At 32.3% G+C, this 21845-nt stretch overlaps 1 protein-coding gene across 1 annotated transcript in view; it reads left to right on the forward strand.

Annotated features, from left to right (window-relative positions):
• The first annotated feature begins 644 nt into the window (after positions 1-644).
• Positions 645-21845, forward strand: part of LOC133173821 (structural maintenance of chromosomes protein 5-like) — a 57094-nt gene continuing 35893 nt past the window's right edge. The window contains exons 1-6 of the mRNA XM_061308874.1: positions 645-823; positions 9852-10046; positions 12413-12512; positions 13446-13571; positions 14203-14415; positions 20962-21123. Of these exons, the coding sequence (XP_061164858.1) occupies positions 696-823; positions 9852-10046; positions 12413-12512; positions 13446-13571; positions 14203-14415; positions 20962-21123 (924 nt within the window). The 5' untranslated portion in view covers positions 645-695. The remainder of the gene's footprint in view (positions 824-9851; positions 10047-12412; positions 12513-13445; positions 13572-14202; positions 14416-20961; positions 21124-21845) is intronic.

A 21845-nucleotide genomic window follows, 5' to 3' on the forward strand; every position in this document is an offset into this window, starting at 1 on the left:
AATTGAGAATTTTTAACTTATTTTTACTCTGCTGAGAAAATATGGAAACTTCCTTACTGAATAATCTAAATAAGATCAATATATTTAATTTCCTACTAACCAAAAATATATATTTCAAGTAATATTAATTTTATTTCCTGCACCAATCATGGCCTCTTGTTACTGTCGATGGTTTTGAAATTGTCTAATACAGACTTAATAAAACACTTACTTCTGGAAGTGAAGAAGAAAATAAATAATCTGTTCTTGGCCGGCATGAAAATGAATAATCTGACTCGAAAAAAAATTTGGCCACCCCCCTCCGCTTCAAAATTAAATGGTCGTATCTTCATCCTGACTTTTGCTATTTTCTATTATGACCCCTCCCTCTCCCCCCCCCCCCCCCCCCCCCCCAAACACACTCGCATACAATCTCTAGTACATCTAAAATTTAATTAAATAATCCTTTCAAAGGGTAATGGATTGAAATAAATCCTGTTTTCAGATGAGAAATATAACTAAAATCTATTATTAACACAATTTTTCATCATGTGTATGTGGGAGCGTAGCGGGAACGACAACTCTGGATAGAGAATGCGAAAAATATGTCACCATTAAATTGTCGGGCTCGATATTTCAAATATACCAACGTTCAGATTTTACCCGGGAAGGCCGAAGGTAGCCTCATCATGATCTGAAATTTTAGAAAAAGCAGGATGAAAATGGGAAGCAGACGAAATCTAAGCGCTGCAGCACTGGTTGGTCGTATTCAAAAATCTAAACAATGTATAAATTCCGAAAGGGAAGAAGGTTCAATAGTGAGGATCAAGCTCGATAACTTTTTGTAAGTGTAATGGTTGCGCCATTCCCATCAAACTTTGCAGACGTTCTATGTAAGGATTTTGTGTGTGTAGTGTTTTTAAGAACAGAAAATTTATACAAACGTGTGTCAATGTTGACACAGCTAACATTACTGTTAAACAGGTCCAGTACAATCAGTTGTGTACATTTAGGTATGTAGCTAGAATTACCTATCGTAGCTTGATTTAGCTACTTCAGGTAGCTTTATTTAGCTATTTCAATCCAACTTTTCACAATTTTGCTTATTATTTTTAAAAGACAAAAAATCGCAACTAAATTCCTACTAATATTTATATTAAAGATGATTTAAAAAGCAATCCAAAGCAGAGATAGTTTAAACATTGCCGCATTTGAACACTTTTAAGCAAAAGATGTAGTTCCATTGTTTGAGTAACTGTACACCTCCTTGTTTGCAGTGAGGCACTGATAAAAATGATTACTTCACATTGTGCTGAATAACTACCAATTAATTATCATGTTAACCAAAACTGGTCTTCTTTGTTATTTCATTCGAGAAGTAACTGTTTGGACACAAAGTTACTGTTGTATATAGCCCCAAAACTTTTAGAACTTTGATTGCAATTGCGAAAAAAAAGACACATCTTCAAGAGTGATTTTTTCATGAATTGTTTTCGGATGAGTTGAAAGTTGAAATTTATCACTGCACCAAAGTGTCATTTTCTGCACATCCTGAGAAAAATGCTTATTTAAGAAAAAAGTTTGATTTAGTAGCTAAATAAAGCTACTTCAGGTAGGTAAATAAAGCTATGTGGGTAATTAAAGCTATGAAGCTAAATCTAGTGATTGTACCAGACCTGTTAAATGTTTGTGTGAACTTGAAAATCAGTTACATGCCAAAAGTGAGAGAGAATTATCATGTATGAAGGGTTTACATGTCAGGCAAATTGATGGCACATGTTCATTAAGTTGTTTTCCTCTGACAATGAAGGACAGATGTTTACTAGTTGTACACATACATGCATGCAGTGTTCGAAATTAGCGTCGGCCCGTCGGTCCTGTGCCGACGTACAAACGGAAGGAAATAAATGGGTCCTTGAATTAATTTTGGGCCGATGATGATTTGCCGGGAAACAAGTTAAAGTCAATCACATCTTCTTGGACCTTTCCGGCGAGCTTGAAAAAATACACCGTTGTTTTTCTTTACCGGTTGTTGGATAGGCTTTAGAAATTGCGATTGAAGTTAACATATATTGGTTTATGCATTTACATTAGCTTTTATATCTTTCCTGCATTTTAATTGGATATTTATTAAAAAAAATTAACCAATGAGCGTCTTTAAAAGAAATTGGACTTAAGATGGGTAAAACTTGTTATTTTTATCAAGATTGTATCAATTCTTCTTTTCATGTGCATTTTAAATAAATACTGAAGATTTATTTTCCTGCGTGGAATAAATTTACGCTATATGTATGCGGTTACAAACTTTCCACGAAAAATTGTCCAAGTATACTTAGTACATTTTAAGAACATACTGTGGTAATCTAAGAAACCTGTGTAATTTTCTACCTGCCGATTTTAAAAACAGAAATTGTAATTCCGAGGAAAAATCTAAACACATGTTAAACTCTTTACATGTTATATATGACCAAGTAAGACTGTTTGACGATTAATGTTTTACCGTTTCATATTGTTAATACTTGCGAGTTGTTGTAGTTACCCTTTATTGACATATTTCATATGAAGCGATAAACTTACTGAGATCATCAAAATGTAAAAGTTTATTTTTCCCAAATATTTTATGGTATTTTTGGGCCTATGCTTCCCTGGAAGGACTCATGTGGTCCCTTTCTCTATGGGTCCTTTGGACCCATAGAAAATAATTCTGAATTTCGAACACTGCATGCATGTTCATGATACAAGTGAAAGTAGAAGGACCAATTTAGACCTAGGAAAAAAATATGTTTGTTTCTGCTTTCCCGACCGAGCCTAATTTATAGTGCTGACCCTAACTTTTAATGATTTCGTTCCATGTAACGTGCAACTTGAGTGAAATAGTCGCCAACTTTGCAAGCTTTTCAAGACAGATGTTTCGGTCACCTTTCTACTTTCTTTTACTGTCATAAAATCATCTTCCTAAAATTGATTAGAGAGGAGAGTGTAATAATTAGTGCCCAATAAAGCTGATTTCACAGCAACAGTTCTGAATATCTCGGCAGGAATCATCATGGGATCGTATCTAAATTAGTGGTGCAACACATCTGGTAAATGGCCAGCGATGTTTTGTTATTAGATAAAATACATATTTTCGTGGGGTCAAATTTTACTGGTTTGAGGAAAAACTTTGAGATCTTGGGGATGTGATTTTGTGGATGAAGAATTGTTGAGTGGTTATGTACTGTAGACCACCAAATTTTCACGAACACCTTATTTTCACTAGATAGCTTTTTGATATTTATATGTGAGAAACATTTTTAACGAATTCTGGGTATTGTTGTATATAATCTATACTAATGAAAATATACATGAGTTGAGCAGAATGTCTCGCATAACTATACGAAAATAAAATTCTGTCAAATAAAAGGTGATTTACAGTATATGATATTTAACATTATGTGGTTGACATGAAGCTGTGGGCCTCTTCATGCCTTGAAAACAGAAAATTACCCCCCCCCCCCCATTTAATTAATGATATAGCAGTAAATTCTTCATAGTTCTTCAACTGATTGCAGAGATGAGTTAATTATTCACACCAACAGATGTCCATTTTTGTTTACTTTCCATGGTGTCTTGCTTAATTTGGACCCAGATCAGTTCTGATCATGGCATAAGGCCCTAAACTATAATTGTGACATAATTTGATTACAATGTTCATTAATTTTTTTTTAATTCAATTCAAAAGGGTATGTCTTTTTACCACAAGGAACCACAAGGTACCACAAGGAACCACAAGGATACCACAAGGAATCACAAGGAACCACAAGGAACCCCAGGGATACCACAAGGTACCCCAGGGACACCATATACAACCTTAATTATTCTAAATATGGTTTATATGCACTTGTAAATTAGAAAAAAAATGTTTTTGAAAGACAAATTAACACTTTTAAATTAATTGTCTTAAATATAGAGGAGTTACCCAAGTTAAAAATTTATAGGTAATATTAATTAATTAAACAATTAAGCTCAATTATGCATGTTTAGTTTTGAAGAACTTTAATATTTTATACGGTGTAAATAAATAATCATGTTTTAACTATGATTTGTGTATTTCAATACGCAAAACCAAAGGGCACTCACATAAAACCAAATAATACTCTTAAGGTACCAAAAGAAAATCCCAGTGTACCATAGGATACCCAATTCAACATTAATAAATGTACATGTAAATATGGTTTATATTTGCACTTGTAAATGACACAGTAACTGTTTATTGTATATACTTCAATACACAAATCAAAAGGATACTCGCTTAAGAACCAAAGGATAGCCTTAAGTTACCACAAGGGCATCCCAGGGTAACCCGAAGAATATCCCAAAATACCCCAAGGACACCCAGTTGGACCTTTATAAATCTAAAAATGGTTTTATGCTTTTGTAAATAACATAGTAACTGTTTATTGCATATTTTAATACACAAAAAAGGATACCAAGGAAACCCTAGGTATCTGAAGAATACACTTAAGTACCCCAATAATGAGCCATATAACTGACATCCAATTCAGCTTTAATAAATGTAAATATGGTTTATGTGCATTTTTTAATTACATCATTTAAATACATTAATACTTAAAGCTATATATGGCATATCTGAGGTAAAAAATAAAAATACGAGATAGAGTGTAGTTGAACATGATATTCGTTATTTACGTTCAAATTAAAATTTTCACTGATTCTGAACTTGAATAACCCCACGTTTCTATAGTTAAAATGACTTTAAACTGTGTCTGATATTTCAATGCGGAGTCAGTAAATAAATCGATTATTGTTTTACCCTTAAATTTCTAATATGAAATATATGGAGATAACGAACAGTATTCAAGCTCAAAAATCCATTATACAATACAAAACAGGAGCAGAGCAAACACGGACCTCCATACATCAGAGGTGGGATCAGGTGCCATGGAGGATTGAGCATCCCCTGCTGACCGGTCACACCCGCCGTGTGCTCCTTGTCATGATCAGGAAATAACGGAAAAATCCGTCGACAATTCAGTGTGTAAATAATGGCCTAACAATTAGTATGAAAAACGTCAGTCAGCATTTGACTCAATGATAAATTGTATTTGCTGACAAGGTCATTGTATCGACCATAGAACTTACGAAATGATGACTTTAAACGAGACCGCTGATATTCTTGTTTCATCAACTTATTTGTCAATAATTTACCTCGTTTTAGAAATTGTACATACGTAGAGCATGCTCTTGCGTATCGATCAACTGAGAGATATATACCCCGTATGCAGGTGATGAAGGTATATTGCTGCATAAGTAAGGGAAGTTGACGATTGAAAAGTTAAAGTCATCACGTTTATCATAAAGCTTGGTTGTTAGATTACCATTAACGTCTTTTTCAAGTAAAATATCCAAATATGAAACAGATGTGTCAGACTCTGTGGTATCTTTTATCTCAAGTTCACCAGGATATATCGTATCGACATAAGAATGAAAATAGCCATTGTTAATTGACAATATGTCGTCGATATATCTAAATGTCGAGTTGAACACAACAGCAAGTGTTTTCTTCTTTTCACGTACAAGATTTTGGACAAATTCTGCTTCATATGAATACAAAAAAAGGTCTGCTAATAACGGGGTGCAATTGGTACCCATAGGTATTCCAATAGATTGTTGGAAGACCTGGTCTCCAAAAACCACATAGATATTGTCAATCAGAAACTCAAGCATCTTTTTAATGTCAACTTCAGAGTACTTGTGTGTACAATCAGAATGTTTTTTAACAAAATAATTTTGCAAATGATCAATGACAAGGTAAGTATATTTACGAGTTCCATTTTTATTGAAAAAGCAGCTGTCAATGATATCAAAAAGCCTGGACTTTAATTTATCATGGGGAATGGTTGTGTATAAAGTTGAAAAGTCGTAAGTTTTATGAAACGCGATTGATTTAAATTGTGTAATTTACAGGAAAGTCCTATCCTTATACAAAGTAATTAAAACAAATAGAAAGATCTTTTTAATTTTAGTTGAGTCTGAACTTATCAAAAATACGCCATATATGACTTAAAAAAAAAATCATAATTCATTCTCATGCAAGTTTAATAATTATAATTCACACATATTGTATTAATAAATTATCTCCTATAGGATAGTAAATAGCTTGGCTACTTGTCTCAATCTATTATACCTGGTAGTAACTGCATGGTTCTAAGTTTTGTAGATCTATATTTATTAGAGAACAAAGTTCACTTACTAATAGGACCTTTTTTGGCCTTGTGAATTTCTGAAGAATCAAATCTGCTCAGTCTTCATTGAAAATATGTTAAAATTTCACTTGGAACCTCAGTGACTGCATACCAATTAAAAATGACATAATTTTCTCTCTAGTCCATGTATTAATAATTATGAAGTCATGAGTTGCCTCATTTTCCTCAAATCCTGAAAAAACCTCTTTAAAAACGGTCAAAAATTGAAGCTGTTTCTCAATATTTTGCATAGTCCCCAACCTCTGATATAAATTGTTTATTTATATATTGAAAGAACTGTTTCATCAGATTTTTATCCATGAAATTTTTTTTTGGATCGTGGGGTGGGCTCATATTTTAATTATTAACTGAAGATGCTCAAATTCATCCATTTTCTTCAAAATTCAGGAATATTGTAATTTCACAAAGCCTATTTTGCAATACCTGAACCCTCAAAGGAAACTTTTTTATGGGAAATGAAAGCAATATGTCTCTTCTTTATATTGAGGTTTAAAATGGAATCTTGGGACTTTGTCAGTTAATTGGTATATATAGGGACATGCAGAGCCATTGAAATTGTGGATATATGCATGCACACAAACAAGAAATCCTGTACACAAGAGAGTTCTCCATATGTCATTGAAAATAGATGTATGCTATCATTTCTATATTCCATAACTTCTCTTAATTGAGATGATCATATTCTGTACAATCTATAGACATTCATACAATATGCCATGAATGCATGATGATTTATTTTTTAATAAATGTATCAATCTAATATAGAGAAATTTATAAAGTTTGAATTCATGCATTTCCATAACAAAGAAACTCACAACCTTGGACTTCCTTTTTACATGTACATGATTGTTTTTATATTGTATTAAGGAATAAATGCTATGAAAACAATGAACGAAAATGTTTTGTTGAGAAAAGTTTTTGTGTTTATATATATATATTTAGTTTTTCTAGTTTATTTCCTGCGATTTTTACCCAGGAAATTTTTTCAAAAGCAGTGTAGTTTTAGTAAATTAACTGAAATTATTGTTGTTTACTTACATTTGGATATATAAGGTGTGTGAATTCAAAAATTGGAAATTTTGGAGAAAATTCAGTTTGTTTTAACATATTTTTCCAATTATAAGATCATAATATGTATATATACATTCTAGTTGAATACTTTTTAAGTATATCAATAGAATACACAAATCCATAGAAAAGTTTCAGAATTAATTTTTATTAACCAGTATTAACAGAATTTTATTTGAAAAATTAGAACTTTTTATTTAAAAAGACAAATCTCCACCAAAAATTTGATCATATACAGACAGTCAGACCATAAATTTAACTCGTGTAGAAAGTTTAATAAATGACGTGTTAAAATTAATTCCCAACAAATTACTTAATATCAATTTATATAAGGCAATTCTGAAAACTAAAAAAGGCAAAAAAAGAATTTTGAAAGTGTTATTTTTTTTAAATACAAGATTTGGAAGTGATTCTATTTAACCTCGATCATTTTGTTGCATTAGCTCCTGACTTCTGATATGTTTACAAAAAAACATCATCTTAAATTTATAACACACTCATTTTTTTTTATTTTGTAATTAAAGGCACTTCATTGTTTGGAAATTGTACACCATTTATGGGTAGTTTTTCATACTTTCTAGACTTGAATGAGGATGCAAGTTTTTTTCCCCCATCATCTATAGTTGCACTTCTGACATAAATAATTTATTTTATGTGTTAAATACCAGGGGCAGAAGGGGTTTTAAAAGAAATAATTTGAAAATGGCACCGTATGCATTTTCTCAACACAACTGTAAGCACTTTCAAAAGAAGATTTTCAAAAAAATGATGCTTTTTCACTATATTACCAATAGATCCTCACCCTACACCAGAACCCCTAGCTTACCCACAGGCCATAAAGTTTCACAATTTTGTAAGAGGCACCCTTGCTCATATATGCATCACACCATGCATTTACTGGTAACATGTTTGCCTAATCTAATATCCTAGAGTAAAGAATATTTTGAAAGAAATAATGCTTTTTCACCAGATTACCCTAAAACCTGACCCCTGGGCCACAAATTTTACAATTGATAGAGAGCTCAATTAATGCTTATTACATTCATGTCAACAGTTTGACTATTGGATTTCCAAGAGTAAAGAAGAAGATTTTAACGATTGCATATACAATGTATTTTGATGGTTTTAGTCCCATCCTTCAAACCCAGAAGGGGAGAGGGGTCAAGGACCATGAAATTCAAAATTCATGTTTCCCTTTACCTATAAAAACTGGTTAACTTTATACCCATAAAACTGGTTAAAATTGGTTCAGTGGTTCAAAAGAAGCTGAAAATTTCAACATTTTATGACCAATGAACAACAAACATAAACAAATCACAATTGGTAGGTCAACTGAATGACTCAGGTGACCTAAAAAAAATTATCTTTACAATAAACAGTTTACTTTGTAATTAACAAATGAACATAAATCATATTTAGATTTATTAAGGTTGAATGGAATGTCATTTATTAATCTAAGTGGTTCTTTGGGTTTGTTTGTTGGGATTTCATCATGATCCTAAATGTCCCTTGGGGTTCTTTTATTCTTTATGTTTTGTATTATACAAATATACAATAAACAGTTATAATTCATAATTAACAAGTGCATTTAAACCATGAAAAGATTTTTTAAAAGTTGAATTGAGTGTCATTTGGATTTTCTTTCAGGTACCTTGGCTTATCCTAGTGGTACAGGGGTTATCATTAGGATTCTTCTTGGATATCAACTTTTGGTTTGTGTATTGACTATTGCAATACACAATTAACCATTAACTTTTTGTACATCATAAAAAGATACAATAATTTAACTGTTCCTCTGAACTATAAATGCATAATTTAGCTTAAATAAGTATATTTACTTTTAAATTTTTAACTTGGATAACTGCTCTATATTTAAGACAATTAAAGTGTTAAATTGCCTTTCAAAAACATTTTTTTCTAATTTACAAGTGCATATAAACCATATTTAGAATAATTAAGGTGTATATGGTGTCCCTGGGGTACCTTGTGGTATCCCTGGGGTTCCTTGTGGTTCCTTGTGGTATCCTTGTGGTTCCTTGTGGTACCTTGTGGTTCCTTGTGGTAAAAAGACGCACCCATTCAAAAGACATGAAGAACTGTTGAAACTCTTGTTCCTATTTGGTGCCATTGGAGCCTTTCTGGCTTTAAATTCTTTTTTTTTTTGGCTGATATGTTTTCAGATGTTAACTATTCTATTTAAATTAAGTGAACAGTGTGATTCAAAATAATTTTTATTTCTAAAAAATTGACACAAAGTTGTACATTAAAAATAAAATATTATAATTTTACAGAACTTTGTATTTCTACATGTAATATATACATGTACTAACATTCTATCAAATGTATATGGTATAACCATATTTTCTGTTTGCTTGTCTGATGACACATAGGGAATGGTCATTTATATCCATAATCATAACCATTTCTTTTTTCCACATAAAATTGATGCTTTCAAAAATCTAGACTGTATATATATGTGTATATTTAAAAATTGAGTTTTACAAATGACCTTTCTAATCAAAATTCATTGTTTTGCAGGACTTATGATTCGGTGGAGTTTCATGCTGGTCCTTCTTTAAATGTAATTATTGGTCCTAATGGTACTGGGAAGAGCTCAATTGTATGTGCCATATGCTTAGGACTAGGTGGTAAGACTGGGCTACTAGGTCGAGCTCAGCAGTATGGGGACTACATCAAGTATGGATGCCAGAAAGCAAAGATTGAATTAGAACTGTAAGTTACTGCTCTCCGTATTCTGTCTAATCTGGCTAATTTTAATGGAGCTGGTGGTACACATGTACTGGTTTGGACAAATTATGATTATACTGTAGAATCATCAGGGTATGAAAATATATGTTCACTGAAAAAAAATATAAAAGAAATCTATTTGTTTGGTTTGTAAACTTGTGGCTTGTCCCTAAAGGTGCTTAGACACAGATTTGAAGTTAATATTTTCTCAAATTTTCTGTATAATATCACGACTTATATATTGCAATAGCATTTCACACGAAAATATAATTAAAAACTTATTTTATCTGGAAATTATTGGAACTACTAATTCTTGGACGCGTTTAATTTACACATCCTTGCACTTTCACAAATTTTATCTTTATCCCTAACATTTAAGAAAAGAAGCGATTTTGTTGTGTATTAATGAAAAACATTACATCTATAATCCAGAAAATTCAGAGTAGAAATGTGCGAAAGCAAACCCCCTCACTAATATCGTCAGCCCGTGCTCAGTGTTGTGTACAGAGTTTAACAAATTGAATACACCCGTGAAAAGTAAACTGTTTTTGTAAACAGGGCACGAGCTCTGTTATTGTTAATGTTTACGATTCACCGGGTGTGTTCAATTGTTAAAGTCTGCACACACCACTGAGCACGGACTGACAATACTGTGAGTGGGTTTTGCTTTCGAACATTTCTACTCTGAACTTTCTGGATTATAGTTTTAATATTTTTCATTAATACACAACAAAATCGCCACTTTTCTTAAGTATTGAGAATAAAATTAAAATTTGTGAAAGTGCAAGGATGTGTCAATCAAACGCGTTCAGAAATTTGAAGTTTCAATAACTTCGAGATGAAATAAGATTTTTATTATATTTTAGTATGAAATGCTATAGCAACATATAAGTCATGAAATTTTACAGAAAATTTGAGAAAATATTAACTTCAAATCTGTGTCCAAGCACCTTAAGAGTATTTCCTCTAGGGTCAAGGAGTCTCCTTACTAATGGATAATTTGTCCACATCCCCATTATAATTGCATTGATTGCAAGTGTAATTGTACTATAAACATTAAGTAATGAAAATTGTGAATAAATACTTAATATTTATCGTGGTAGATGTAGCATATTGCAAAATTTATCAGATTATCAGGGATTTATCTAGCAATTGTATTTGTCTAACCTTTTTACATAAAGGGGGAAAAATAAGAACGATTACACAACATTAGCACTTGAGGTGTAAATATACAATTGGAGTCCAGGGGCATTAACCCTTTGAAATTTTCAGATAAATGTAAAATTAAATCTGCATTTTGAGAGCTACTATAGGGGTCATTTCTAAAAATATCATAAAAAGATATATTTTAAATATGTTACAGGGTTCGACACTAACGTTAGTCCGTTAGTCTCAGACTAATACATTTTCATTCGGACTAATAAAATATGTGGCTAATTAGTCCGAACGGACCAATAAAAATTTATGAAAAACAATATGAATAAATTACCGATGTCCGATTCTCGACAACTTTTACTGGAAAACCCCGCGTGTATTTTTAGATTTCTAGCTTTTGGCAGGTAGTTACGTAATGCTGGGTCAATTCAGCGCTTAATTTTTCGACTGATCGATATGAAGTACAAGGTTTTAGCGATCATGATTTAGTATGACACTTTTAAGAAAGATGTTGGTCATTTTGGATGTAATGTAAAGAGAGAGAGAGAGAGAGAGAGAGAGAGATCGGGAATTCGATCGTACTTGCTGATTGCGAGATTTCAATGAATCTGTGGAATAATATATTTCATGTAAATACTTTGTTTATTTCAAAAAATAATACGTATATTAATTGTCACGTTAAATTAATGTTAAAAAACATTGATGTTTCTTTTTTTTTTTTTGACGGACTAATAAAATCGCGTGCGGACTATTAAAAGTAACGAAGCACTAGTCCGGCTGGACTAAAGCCTTAAAAAGTTAGTGTCGAACCCTGTGTTACATATATGTTTAATCTGGAAATTTTTGGTAAGTAGAGGGGGGGGGGGATTTTGACATTTTTTCCAAAGGGGAAAAGTACCTTTTACCAGTAATTAAAACAGCATTGATAAATCATTGATTATATACTAAACATGCTTAATTCTTTTGAAAATGGTTAGGTATTGTTGATGTACACTGAAAGAACAAAAATGGCATTTGGTTTGTGTAGTTTACACTCTATGGTTAAATTTTTCATTACAAGAATATAATGATATTTAATCTTTTGTACTATTTTTTGAAAATGATCACCAATTCATGTACCTAATACTTTTCAAAGCTCATTTTATTTAGAGTTTGGTTTATGGAAAATGAAATGTATTAATTGATTTTTGTTACAGATACAACAGCAATGGTGAAAACTGGATCATTTTGAGAGAAATCCAGAAAAACAACACATCTTCCTGGTCTGTTAATGGTCGCACAGCAACTATGAAATCGGTACATTCTGAAATCTTAATTATATATATCCAATTTCCCGAAATTTAATTTAATATCAGTTTTCTCTTTTTCCTAAGATTTGCTAAAATCACTACCGCGGGGGCATGGATGAGGTCACCAATAGAGTGGATAAGTTTTCTGTAGGAATAAATAGGAAAAAAATGTTAGAATAACTTAAGTCTTTTTTAGATCAGCAGAACAAAATTAGACTAAGTCAAATTAATATGCAAGCATCCCCATGTAGTGAAGATTCAAGCATTTTCAAATTTTGGTCTCCAGGGCTTGGATGGGGATACAATAGGGGATCAAAGTTTTTCATGGGAATAAATAGAAAAAATAATTAAATTTCTTCAGATGAAGAATATAGCAGGGACATTAGTCATAAAAATATGCAAGCTTCTCCATATAATGTAGACAAAGTGTGGGTGCCAGGGCTAAGGCTTGGCCACAATAGGCGATAAGTGTGATATAGGTTCCACATGTAAATATACTATAAATGTACTTAATTTACCACACTCAAAATGTAGTGCAGTCATCCTCCTCAAGTGATAGTGCAGCCATAAATTATCACACTAGAGTTTAAACAATGGGATGTATTTAGTTTTAATCATACTTGTTTATTAGCATGTACATAAAATAGCAGGCAAGAAGCAGTGCTGAAGGCACTAAAGTATAAATATCGCTAAAAATAAGTATGTCTACGATATTGGGAAATCTTTAAAAAAAATCTCAAGAATGGCATTCTCTGCAAATATCCCCACACAGTGTACATTCAAGTTTGTTGTTCAAATCTAATTTTTTTTCTTAGATAAGCAGGGTCAATGTGACTCAGGGGAGCTTGGCAGCCACAGGCTCATTGTTTCGCATGTGTTTCTACTTGTTTCTGAGTTTTATATATTTATTTTTTAACTCCCAAGTTTGATGTGTTTTAAGGTGGATGAACTGGTGGCCAGACTGAACATTCAGGTAGGAAATCTCTGCCAGTTCCTGCCTCAAGAAAAGGTCGCAGACTTTGCAAAAATGACACCAGAAGATCTCCTAGAAAACACAGAAAAAGCTGTAAGTTAAATTAACTGCTTCACTAATGCCTTGTTCACATGAATGTGCATTTAATATTTAATTTGCAGTAAATTAAGGCTAAGTAAACTAATACTAAGTAAACTAATGCAAATTAAATTGCATCCACACAACAATTAATGTGAAGTAAACTAATGCGCATAAAAATTTTATTTCTACAGTAAAACTTTTATGATATCATTTAAAAATCATGTCACCTTATGCAGAGCAAATTTTACATTTGACATAATTTCATAGAGTCTGTACACAATTTTAAAGATAAACTTAATTTTCCTTTGTTTTTCACTCCAAAATAGCAAAAGTACTTATATCTGACCACCAACATGTGGCTTAGTCTTGCTATTACTCATGGGTCAAAGTTTAATTCAAATTAGCTTCGCTTCATTATACATGGTCAAAATTTAATTCAAATTAACTTTGCTTGACATTCATGTATAGAGTTGAAGTGAAGCAATTTGATGCGTAGTGAATTAATTCAAATTAAATTAATTCGCATTAAATTTCTTTGTGTGAACACGGTTCAAATTTAATTCTACTTTGACTCTCAGGTGACCTTCAAGGCCTATGGGCCTTTTGTATACTATGTATTTTATTGCATTGTAACTTTCTACAGGTTGGCATACCAGAGATGTATGAAAATCACCAGCGGCTTAAACAGTCCAGGATAGAAGCTCGGTCACATACACAAAACTTTAATAGTCTGAAAGAAAGATTAGCAGATTTGCAACAAATGAATGCTCGCTTAGAGCAGGATGTCAAAAACTTTGAAGAACGGGAAAAGCATCTGGAAAAAATAAGAATCATGAAAATGAAGAGGCCATGGCTTGTAAGATACTTGCACTTTTTGTGTTGTATAACATGATATGGTATTTTTATACGCCCGTCTTAAGACGGGACGTATTATGTTATGGCGTTCATGTCCGTCCGTCTGTCCGTCTGTCTGTCTGTTAGCTTTTCTCATGTCCGGCTCATAACTTAAATACTATTAGGCCTAGAATTATCAAACTTTGTCAGCTGATACTTCTTGGGTAGAAGGTGTGTCGTGCATTTAAAGTAGGTGGCTGTGACCTTTAATTAAGATGCTATGGCCAAATATGGAAAAATCCTGTCCAGCTCATAACTAGAAAATTATAAGACCTAGAATCATCAAACTTGACCAATTAATGCGTCTTATGTAGAAGGTGCGTCTCACCCTACTTCAAGGTCACTGTGACCTTTAATTTAAGTGAAATTTTTTAAAAACTACGTCTTTTAACTTTTAAATCACACAATCCAAAAAAATGTAAGAGTATTGCAGTATCCTTATTAAAACAATGTTAAATCAAGAAAATACTTATTTTTTTCATGATATACTTTACAGCAATCTATAACAAATGTAATGTTCTGAGAAATTCCACCTCTCCCCATGGGTGTAATTATCAAGCAACTGGTCATGGAGAATTTTGATAACAGAAAATTGCATGTCAAATTAGAGTGAAATTAATGAGTTTAGTGTGAGGAGATAACTGGTAGAGCATCTCTGATCAAGCAGATGTTATCTTTATCTCTTGGGAATTGGGCAGAGGAATCAGCCTCTTATTGCTTGTGTTGATTAAATAATTTTTGTTAACTAGCCCCTTAACTTTCAAAATAAATTTGGTGTAAAGTAATTAAAACTAGTTTGATATTGTATAATATAATTGAAACTAATTTGATATTTTATAATATAATTAAAACTAATTATACCGGGGGGGGGGGGGGGGGGGGGGGGCATATATTGGAATCAACATGTTCATCTGTCCATATGAATTGCAGCTTAACACCAGTCATTAAATTTCAAAAAAATATCACCAAGTATTAAAAAAAATGCTTTATGGTACATGTAGATAGTACAGTGGTTCCCGTTTTATCGAATAGTCAAGTTGTCAGCCCAGTTTTATCCGAATAGCCGAAAATTAGAATAGCCGATTGCTCCATACCGAGTCCAAAGATAGATGTATAGAGCTACATGTATTGATAATACATCGTAGCAAATAAACCGCTATCCGATAAAATGGAAGCCACTGTACCTACAAATCTGAGAGTCATGCAGTATTAAAAATGTTGCATCAAGATTATACAATTTTTTTTTCATGTTATAAATCTTTGTAACAAATTTAAAAAAAATTAAAAATATTTGTTTTCAACAGAATGACATTACTATGCATTTTTATTGTGACTACAAAGCAGAAAGTACAGATCCATTTCATCTCTTGGGAGTAATGAGTGGACATGCATCCAGTTAAAGATTAATTAATGTGTTCAATGTAGGAAGGCTAGCTGTCTCAATCACTTCTGTTAGAGCATCTCTGATCAAGCAGCTCTTATCTGTATCCTTTGGGAATTAGGCAGAACTGCTGGTCTCTTTCTTAATTGTAGTTGATAGCAAATTATGTCACTTGATGGCCACTTTCAAAATTATATTGGTATAGATTAAGTTGTTAACAGTGATTTTTTTTGTTTTTTACACCACCACCCCTCCTTTTGAATTGGGAAAAATTAGCGACATTTTCCTCAAATTGGGAAAAATCATTTATAGTAAATTAGAATGCTAAAAAATACATAAAACAATCAAACTAAGTAACAACAACAGATTTTGTTTGATTTTAACTTTAAATTTGATTTAAATTCATAAAATAATCATTTAAAATAATTAACATCAATATTATATTGAATGTGAACATGGCTTATATTAGTCACATCTTGTAGCTTCTATTTTCTTGGTATTGCTTTGTCTAATTTCATTAAAAAAAAATAATAACCACCATTTAGACTCATAATTTAGTAAACTGTCTTATATTGATAATCAAGTTTACAGTCTTTTCTGTTTGTTTTTTCCTGATTTTAGTGAAAACCTATGATTGTGTTGTCCATTTCCTGTTATTAGCCTGACCCTCTATGTAATATTGGCGGTCAAACCAAAATCATTATGTCAACATGCAACATGACTTGTATCTGGAAACTATTTACCAATTCATTGAGAATATTATAAGTTACTTATCTGCTTATAAGGATATCTGCATTGTTTTACACATTCATTAAAAAAATCGGCTGCATATGCATGGATTTGAAGAATAAAAACGTATTTACTCTGTCAGCAAATTTAGCGACTTTTGTTCAAAATTGAAACATAATTTTGTATGTTTGAAATTGGGAAAAATATACTAATAATTGGGAAAAAATAGCTTATTTTTGTGAGGGGAAACAGCCGAATATCGGTGGCATTTTGACCCATGCCCATGCCCATTTTGCGGTGTAATATTTGATGGGTGTATCATGCTGTGGCGGGGCACTTTATTCAGTTAATGCTATAAGGAGGATTATTTATTTTGGCCAACAATATTTTCATGACCTCCATATTAAAATTAATCTTGTTCTTGCTTTTAAGTGCTAGATGGTAATGTGTACTTCTTGAATACTTGTATAAGAGCCAAATTTAGAAAAAGCAACACGTCGTAAGCCTAAAATGATGAGTCAATTAAATGCCCATGCCCATTTTGCGGTGTAATATTTGACGGGTGTATCATGCTGTGGTGGGGCACTTTATTCAGTTAATGCTATTAGGAGGATTATTTATTTTGGCCAACAATATTTTCATGACCTCCATATTAAAATTAATCTTGTTCTTGCTTTTAAGTGCTAGATGGTAATGTGTACTTCTTGAATACTTGTATAAGAGCCAAATTTAGAAAAAGCAACACGTCGTAAGCCTAAAATGACAATGACCAAATTATGCATGGAAAGTCGATTTATACAGAGCAAGAAGTGCCAGACAAGGCTTGTATTCTGTTTAACAGGAAGATTTTTTATGGTCACATATGATAAGAAGACAAGTCACTTATTAAGACATTGAGTAGCTAAGGCAGGTTTGACTCAACTAAAATTATGTCAAAGTCAAGTCAGTAAGGTATAAAAGTTTTTTTAATTTTTGCATATTAATTGGGGGATGTGTTGTCAGCAGATAAAAAGGACATCTTTTTCTTAAAAAAAATGTAACTTTGCAAAGTGAAATTATACTCTCCTCTCAAAGAGAACTGAAAACATAAACTTGGTAGTTCTCACTTGCTGGAAGTCAGAACTATAAAGCTACATGTATGTTCAAGGATCATAGCCTTCAGAAAAATCTCTACTTGATTAGGGGAGAGAATTCAGGTTTCATAAATGCCATAAATTGTCTACATTCATTAGAGTTCATTTCTTTTTGTTAGATGGACACATTATGGGTTCATGGTGTCTGATAATTTGGTAAAATGCTTTAAAATTTGAAAACAATTAAGCACTTTTATTTGTACATTCATTATTGATTAAAATTATAAAATGGGATTACGAAATATTATGATAGCATGTATCATAATTCAGAAGTACAATAAAATATTGGTAAACAATAATTTGCTTGACTTTCTTATGGTACTATGTATTAACATTTTATGTCCATGAATTCAGATTTTGTCAATTTAGATATTTTAAATTAATTTAAAAAGTGTTTTTAATCATAGAGATTATGGAAATACTCATGATAATTTGGTGACATGCATGCCTCCTGTCCTTAATTTGAATTACAGACCCTGAAACGTGCTATAACCCCAAAAAAGCGTGTGACTTTCGTGCGCTTTTCGTTTCGTGCAAACCGTGTAGCGTTTCGTGTAAACTGTGCAGCGTTTCGTGCAAACCGTGTAGCATTTCGTGTAAACTGTGCAGCGTTTCGTGTAAGCTCCAAAGCGTTTCTTGCAAACCGTGTAGCGAGCATGCGAGAAGCGTGTGAGAAACGTGCGACTTTCGTGTAAGAACCGTGTGAGAAACGTGCGACTTTCGTGCAAGAATCGTGTAAGAAACGTGTAGGATTCATTCGGAAGTCACTTTATTTTAAATATGGCTATTGATGGATCAACATGTCATTCTGTGTTGTTTGTAACTAATATTATTCGGATCTATCATACCGGTGGTATTTTAAAAGAGAAAAAAAAATACGGAAACAACAAAATTAATTTACTCGGTAATGTATAACATATTTGTTTGATTTTCTTTTTTATTTAAAGAAAGATGGAAAGAAAATGTGTTAAAAGTAATTAATTATATGAAAATCAATTTTAAGGTATTTGATTCAATACATTTTTATAGGGAGCAATACTGAACATTTTTTAAAGAAAATTCATCAGGAATTCTTTTCATTCATTAATTTGAATATCTTCACCATTTTACAATTATTGTATATAGAGATTACAAAAACATATGGGTGATTAATACAAAATAATAGATAAGACAGGCATTAAAAATAAAATACAAAATTTAGTGCGTTGAATAAATGTGAAGTATGGGAATTCTAGGCCGGGGAGCACAATTAATTTTTTTTTATAAACGGACATAATTTTCTCACAAATAATTTTGAACCGATGAGTCATTTATAGTCTTTTTATGCATATAATTGATTGATTAATAATTATAAATGAATTATAACTCACATGCATCGGCAAATACAGGTTTAAATATTTCTGGTGGGGGGGGGGGGGGGGGGTCAAATGAAAACACACAAACTTTGAGTTTTCGTTGTAAACAAGTTTTTATAGATAAATTTCTTTTTAAAGAAAATTATTGCTTTTTTCGGGGTGCGCCCGATACACCCCTTACCCTTAAAAATATTTTGGAATCTTCTTTACACATCCAACACTCTTCTTATGACTGTGATCAAGGTCATTTACAACAACGATCACGGACTCCGCGTGCCGGGAACTGAAAACGTTTTCTGCTACATGTAATAGCTCTTGTCAATCATGGCTAAGATGACAACCGACAATAACGATTGATTTTTGATTCGTGAAATTAAATTGTTTTATTAGTATTTAATAAGTACAAATAAATACCCATGCATTTTATTTCTTAAATTTATCCGATGATCTGTAAACTGCGAATTAATTTGCCAGTCTATTCGTGAATAAAATATTATAAAGAAATAAATCCTGAATAATTATATAGTAGTTGTTTTATTAATCATGCAGTTCTTGAGCATAATTTTTAGCTTTCATTGGTCATGTATACATCTATATTGAATGTATTGTTAAGAGCCGTGACTACTGATTACATAATTATTGATATATTTTTTTTGTCTAGACGGGAATTGAAGTCAATAATTTTACAAGGAGGTGGGTATATTATTTTTATTTGATAAACAAAATGCCTCAAAAGAGAACTAAAGAATTACAATACCTACCCCCCCCCCCTCCCACCCGACTTTTTATTAAATTTAAATGATAAATCAAAGTTTAATTCTGTAATGAAACTATACATTTACCATTCTGAATAAAGTGCATTTAAATAATTACATGTATCGGTTCTCGCTGGAGATATGGATATCCTTTTTTTTCTTAGAAGGGGCATTTGTTTCTATATTTTTTTTATAAATGGTATACTTACTGAAACAAGTGCCCGTTTTATTTAGCAGTGTACAGAAGTAAGATCTCGGTAATCTACCCCACCCCCTTTCCTGCATAATGTTCTTACACATGTAAGTGATGCAGTGTACATATTACCTTAAAGTTTTTTACCTTTTAAAGTTTGCAAATTATAAAGAGATCCTAATTTAATAAAAATGAAATCATTTATTTACTACATCAAAAAAAAAAAATGAATAAATCAATCAATAATTAAATTAAAAAAAGAAAGGGAAAGAAAATCAATCCGTTTACAGAAATCATACGCAATTTAATCATTTTTTATCCACACCAATAACTGAGTTTATTTGTCAGTAATAAAACGACTTTTTAATATCAAACTAAAATTGTAAAATCATTGAATGCTGTAAAAGATTATGAATTACAAATATAATTATTTTTTCAGTGCGTAATTTAGAGTCTAGTGAAAAAGATTTGTACATTGATGATGATAGGCATTTCACCAGGTGGGTCACATACTCAGTGACAACTATTAATTAATTACAAGTGAACATTGAGTATTTTATCCGTGAATATAGCACTGGTGTAGCGAGTTTTACTCTTAAATTAATCTGAATGATTGCAATTCTTAACTAATCTTGGATTAATCTGTGATAACTTAGATAAAGTCCGAGCGATTCCGAATAGAAAATCCAGATCGAGGCCAAAGCGTGCGAGAATCGTGTACAAAGCGTGTGAGAAACGTGTACAAAGCATTTCGTGCAGGCTTTCGTGTAAACCGTGCAGCCTTTCGTGCAAAGCGTTTCGTGTAAACCGTGTAGCGTTTCATGCAAACCGTGTAGCGTTTCGTGTAAACCGTGCAGCGTTTCGTGCAAACCGTGTAGCGAGCGTGTACCGTTCGTGCAGCGTGCGTGTGGGGTAGTAGCACGCTTCAGGGTCTGTAAGAATGTAAAATAAATGTTTTTCAGGAGTACGAGATGCACAGACAAGAGCATGATAAACTAAAAATGCACAGAGATAAGAAAGTGGAGGAGTTGAAGGCAGCCAAGTCAAAGCTTCACCCTCTGGACAGAAAAATAGATGCCCTGAGGAAAAAGAAAGAGGAAATGGATGCACAGATGAAATCTAAGGTGCATTTACTAAGCTTATGAATGTTACCATTTACAAGGGTTGTCTCAAAATTTTGTAGACTGAGCTAATATCTTTAATAGAAATGAATGTAACTCCACGTAATTTATTTGGTTATGTTTAGTAAAGTTGATTGATGATTTGTAATGTTTTTGAATATGATTACATGAAAAACCTTCAAACAGTAATTTGAATGGTAGAGCTATGGTGTCGTTCTACCAGATGCAACATCTGATGTTGAAAAAGTCTCGCCAGTATTGATTTTTAGCTCTTCTGAGCCAAAGGCTCAAAGAGCTAATGCTATGGCCATTTGTGCGGTGTGCGGCGTGCGGTGTGCGTAAACTTTTTAGAATATGGGCCATAACTCAAGAACACCTTGGCCACTTATTGTCAAATTTGTCACAGGGTATCCTTGGCCCAAGGGCTTCCGATTATACTAAAACTAGGGTTGTGACCCTTAAACAAGGGGAGATAATTAGGAAAATAGAAACAAAACTACTGGTTGCTAAAAAATCTTCTTCTCAAGAACCACAGGGCAGATTATCACCAAACTTACACAAAAGGATGAGGATATGTTGTAGATTAAAGTTTGCATGGGGAATTGCCCTGGGGCAAAGGGCGTGGTCTCAAGGTCACTTCAAAGTTGACCAAAAATTACATTTTATTAAAATGTTGATATTTTGCTTACTATAAGGACTAGGATCATCAAATCTTGTAGTTGATG

This window comes from Saccostrea echinata, unplaced genomic scaffold, assembly GCF_033153115.1.
Source record: "Saccostrea echinata isolate AGI-Se365-2 ecotype Australia unplaced genomic scaffold, CSIRO_AGI_Sech_v1 ptg000002l, whole genome shotgun sequence".
Classification (NCBI taxonomy): domain Eukaryota; kingdom Metazoa; phylum Mollusca; class Bivalvia; order Ostreida; family Ostreidae; genus Saccostrea; species Saccostrea echinata.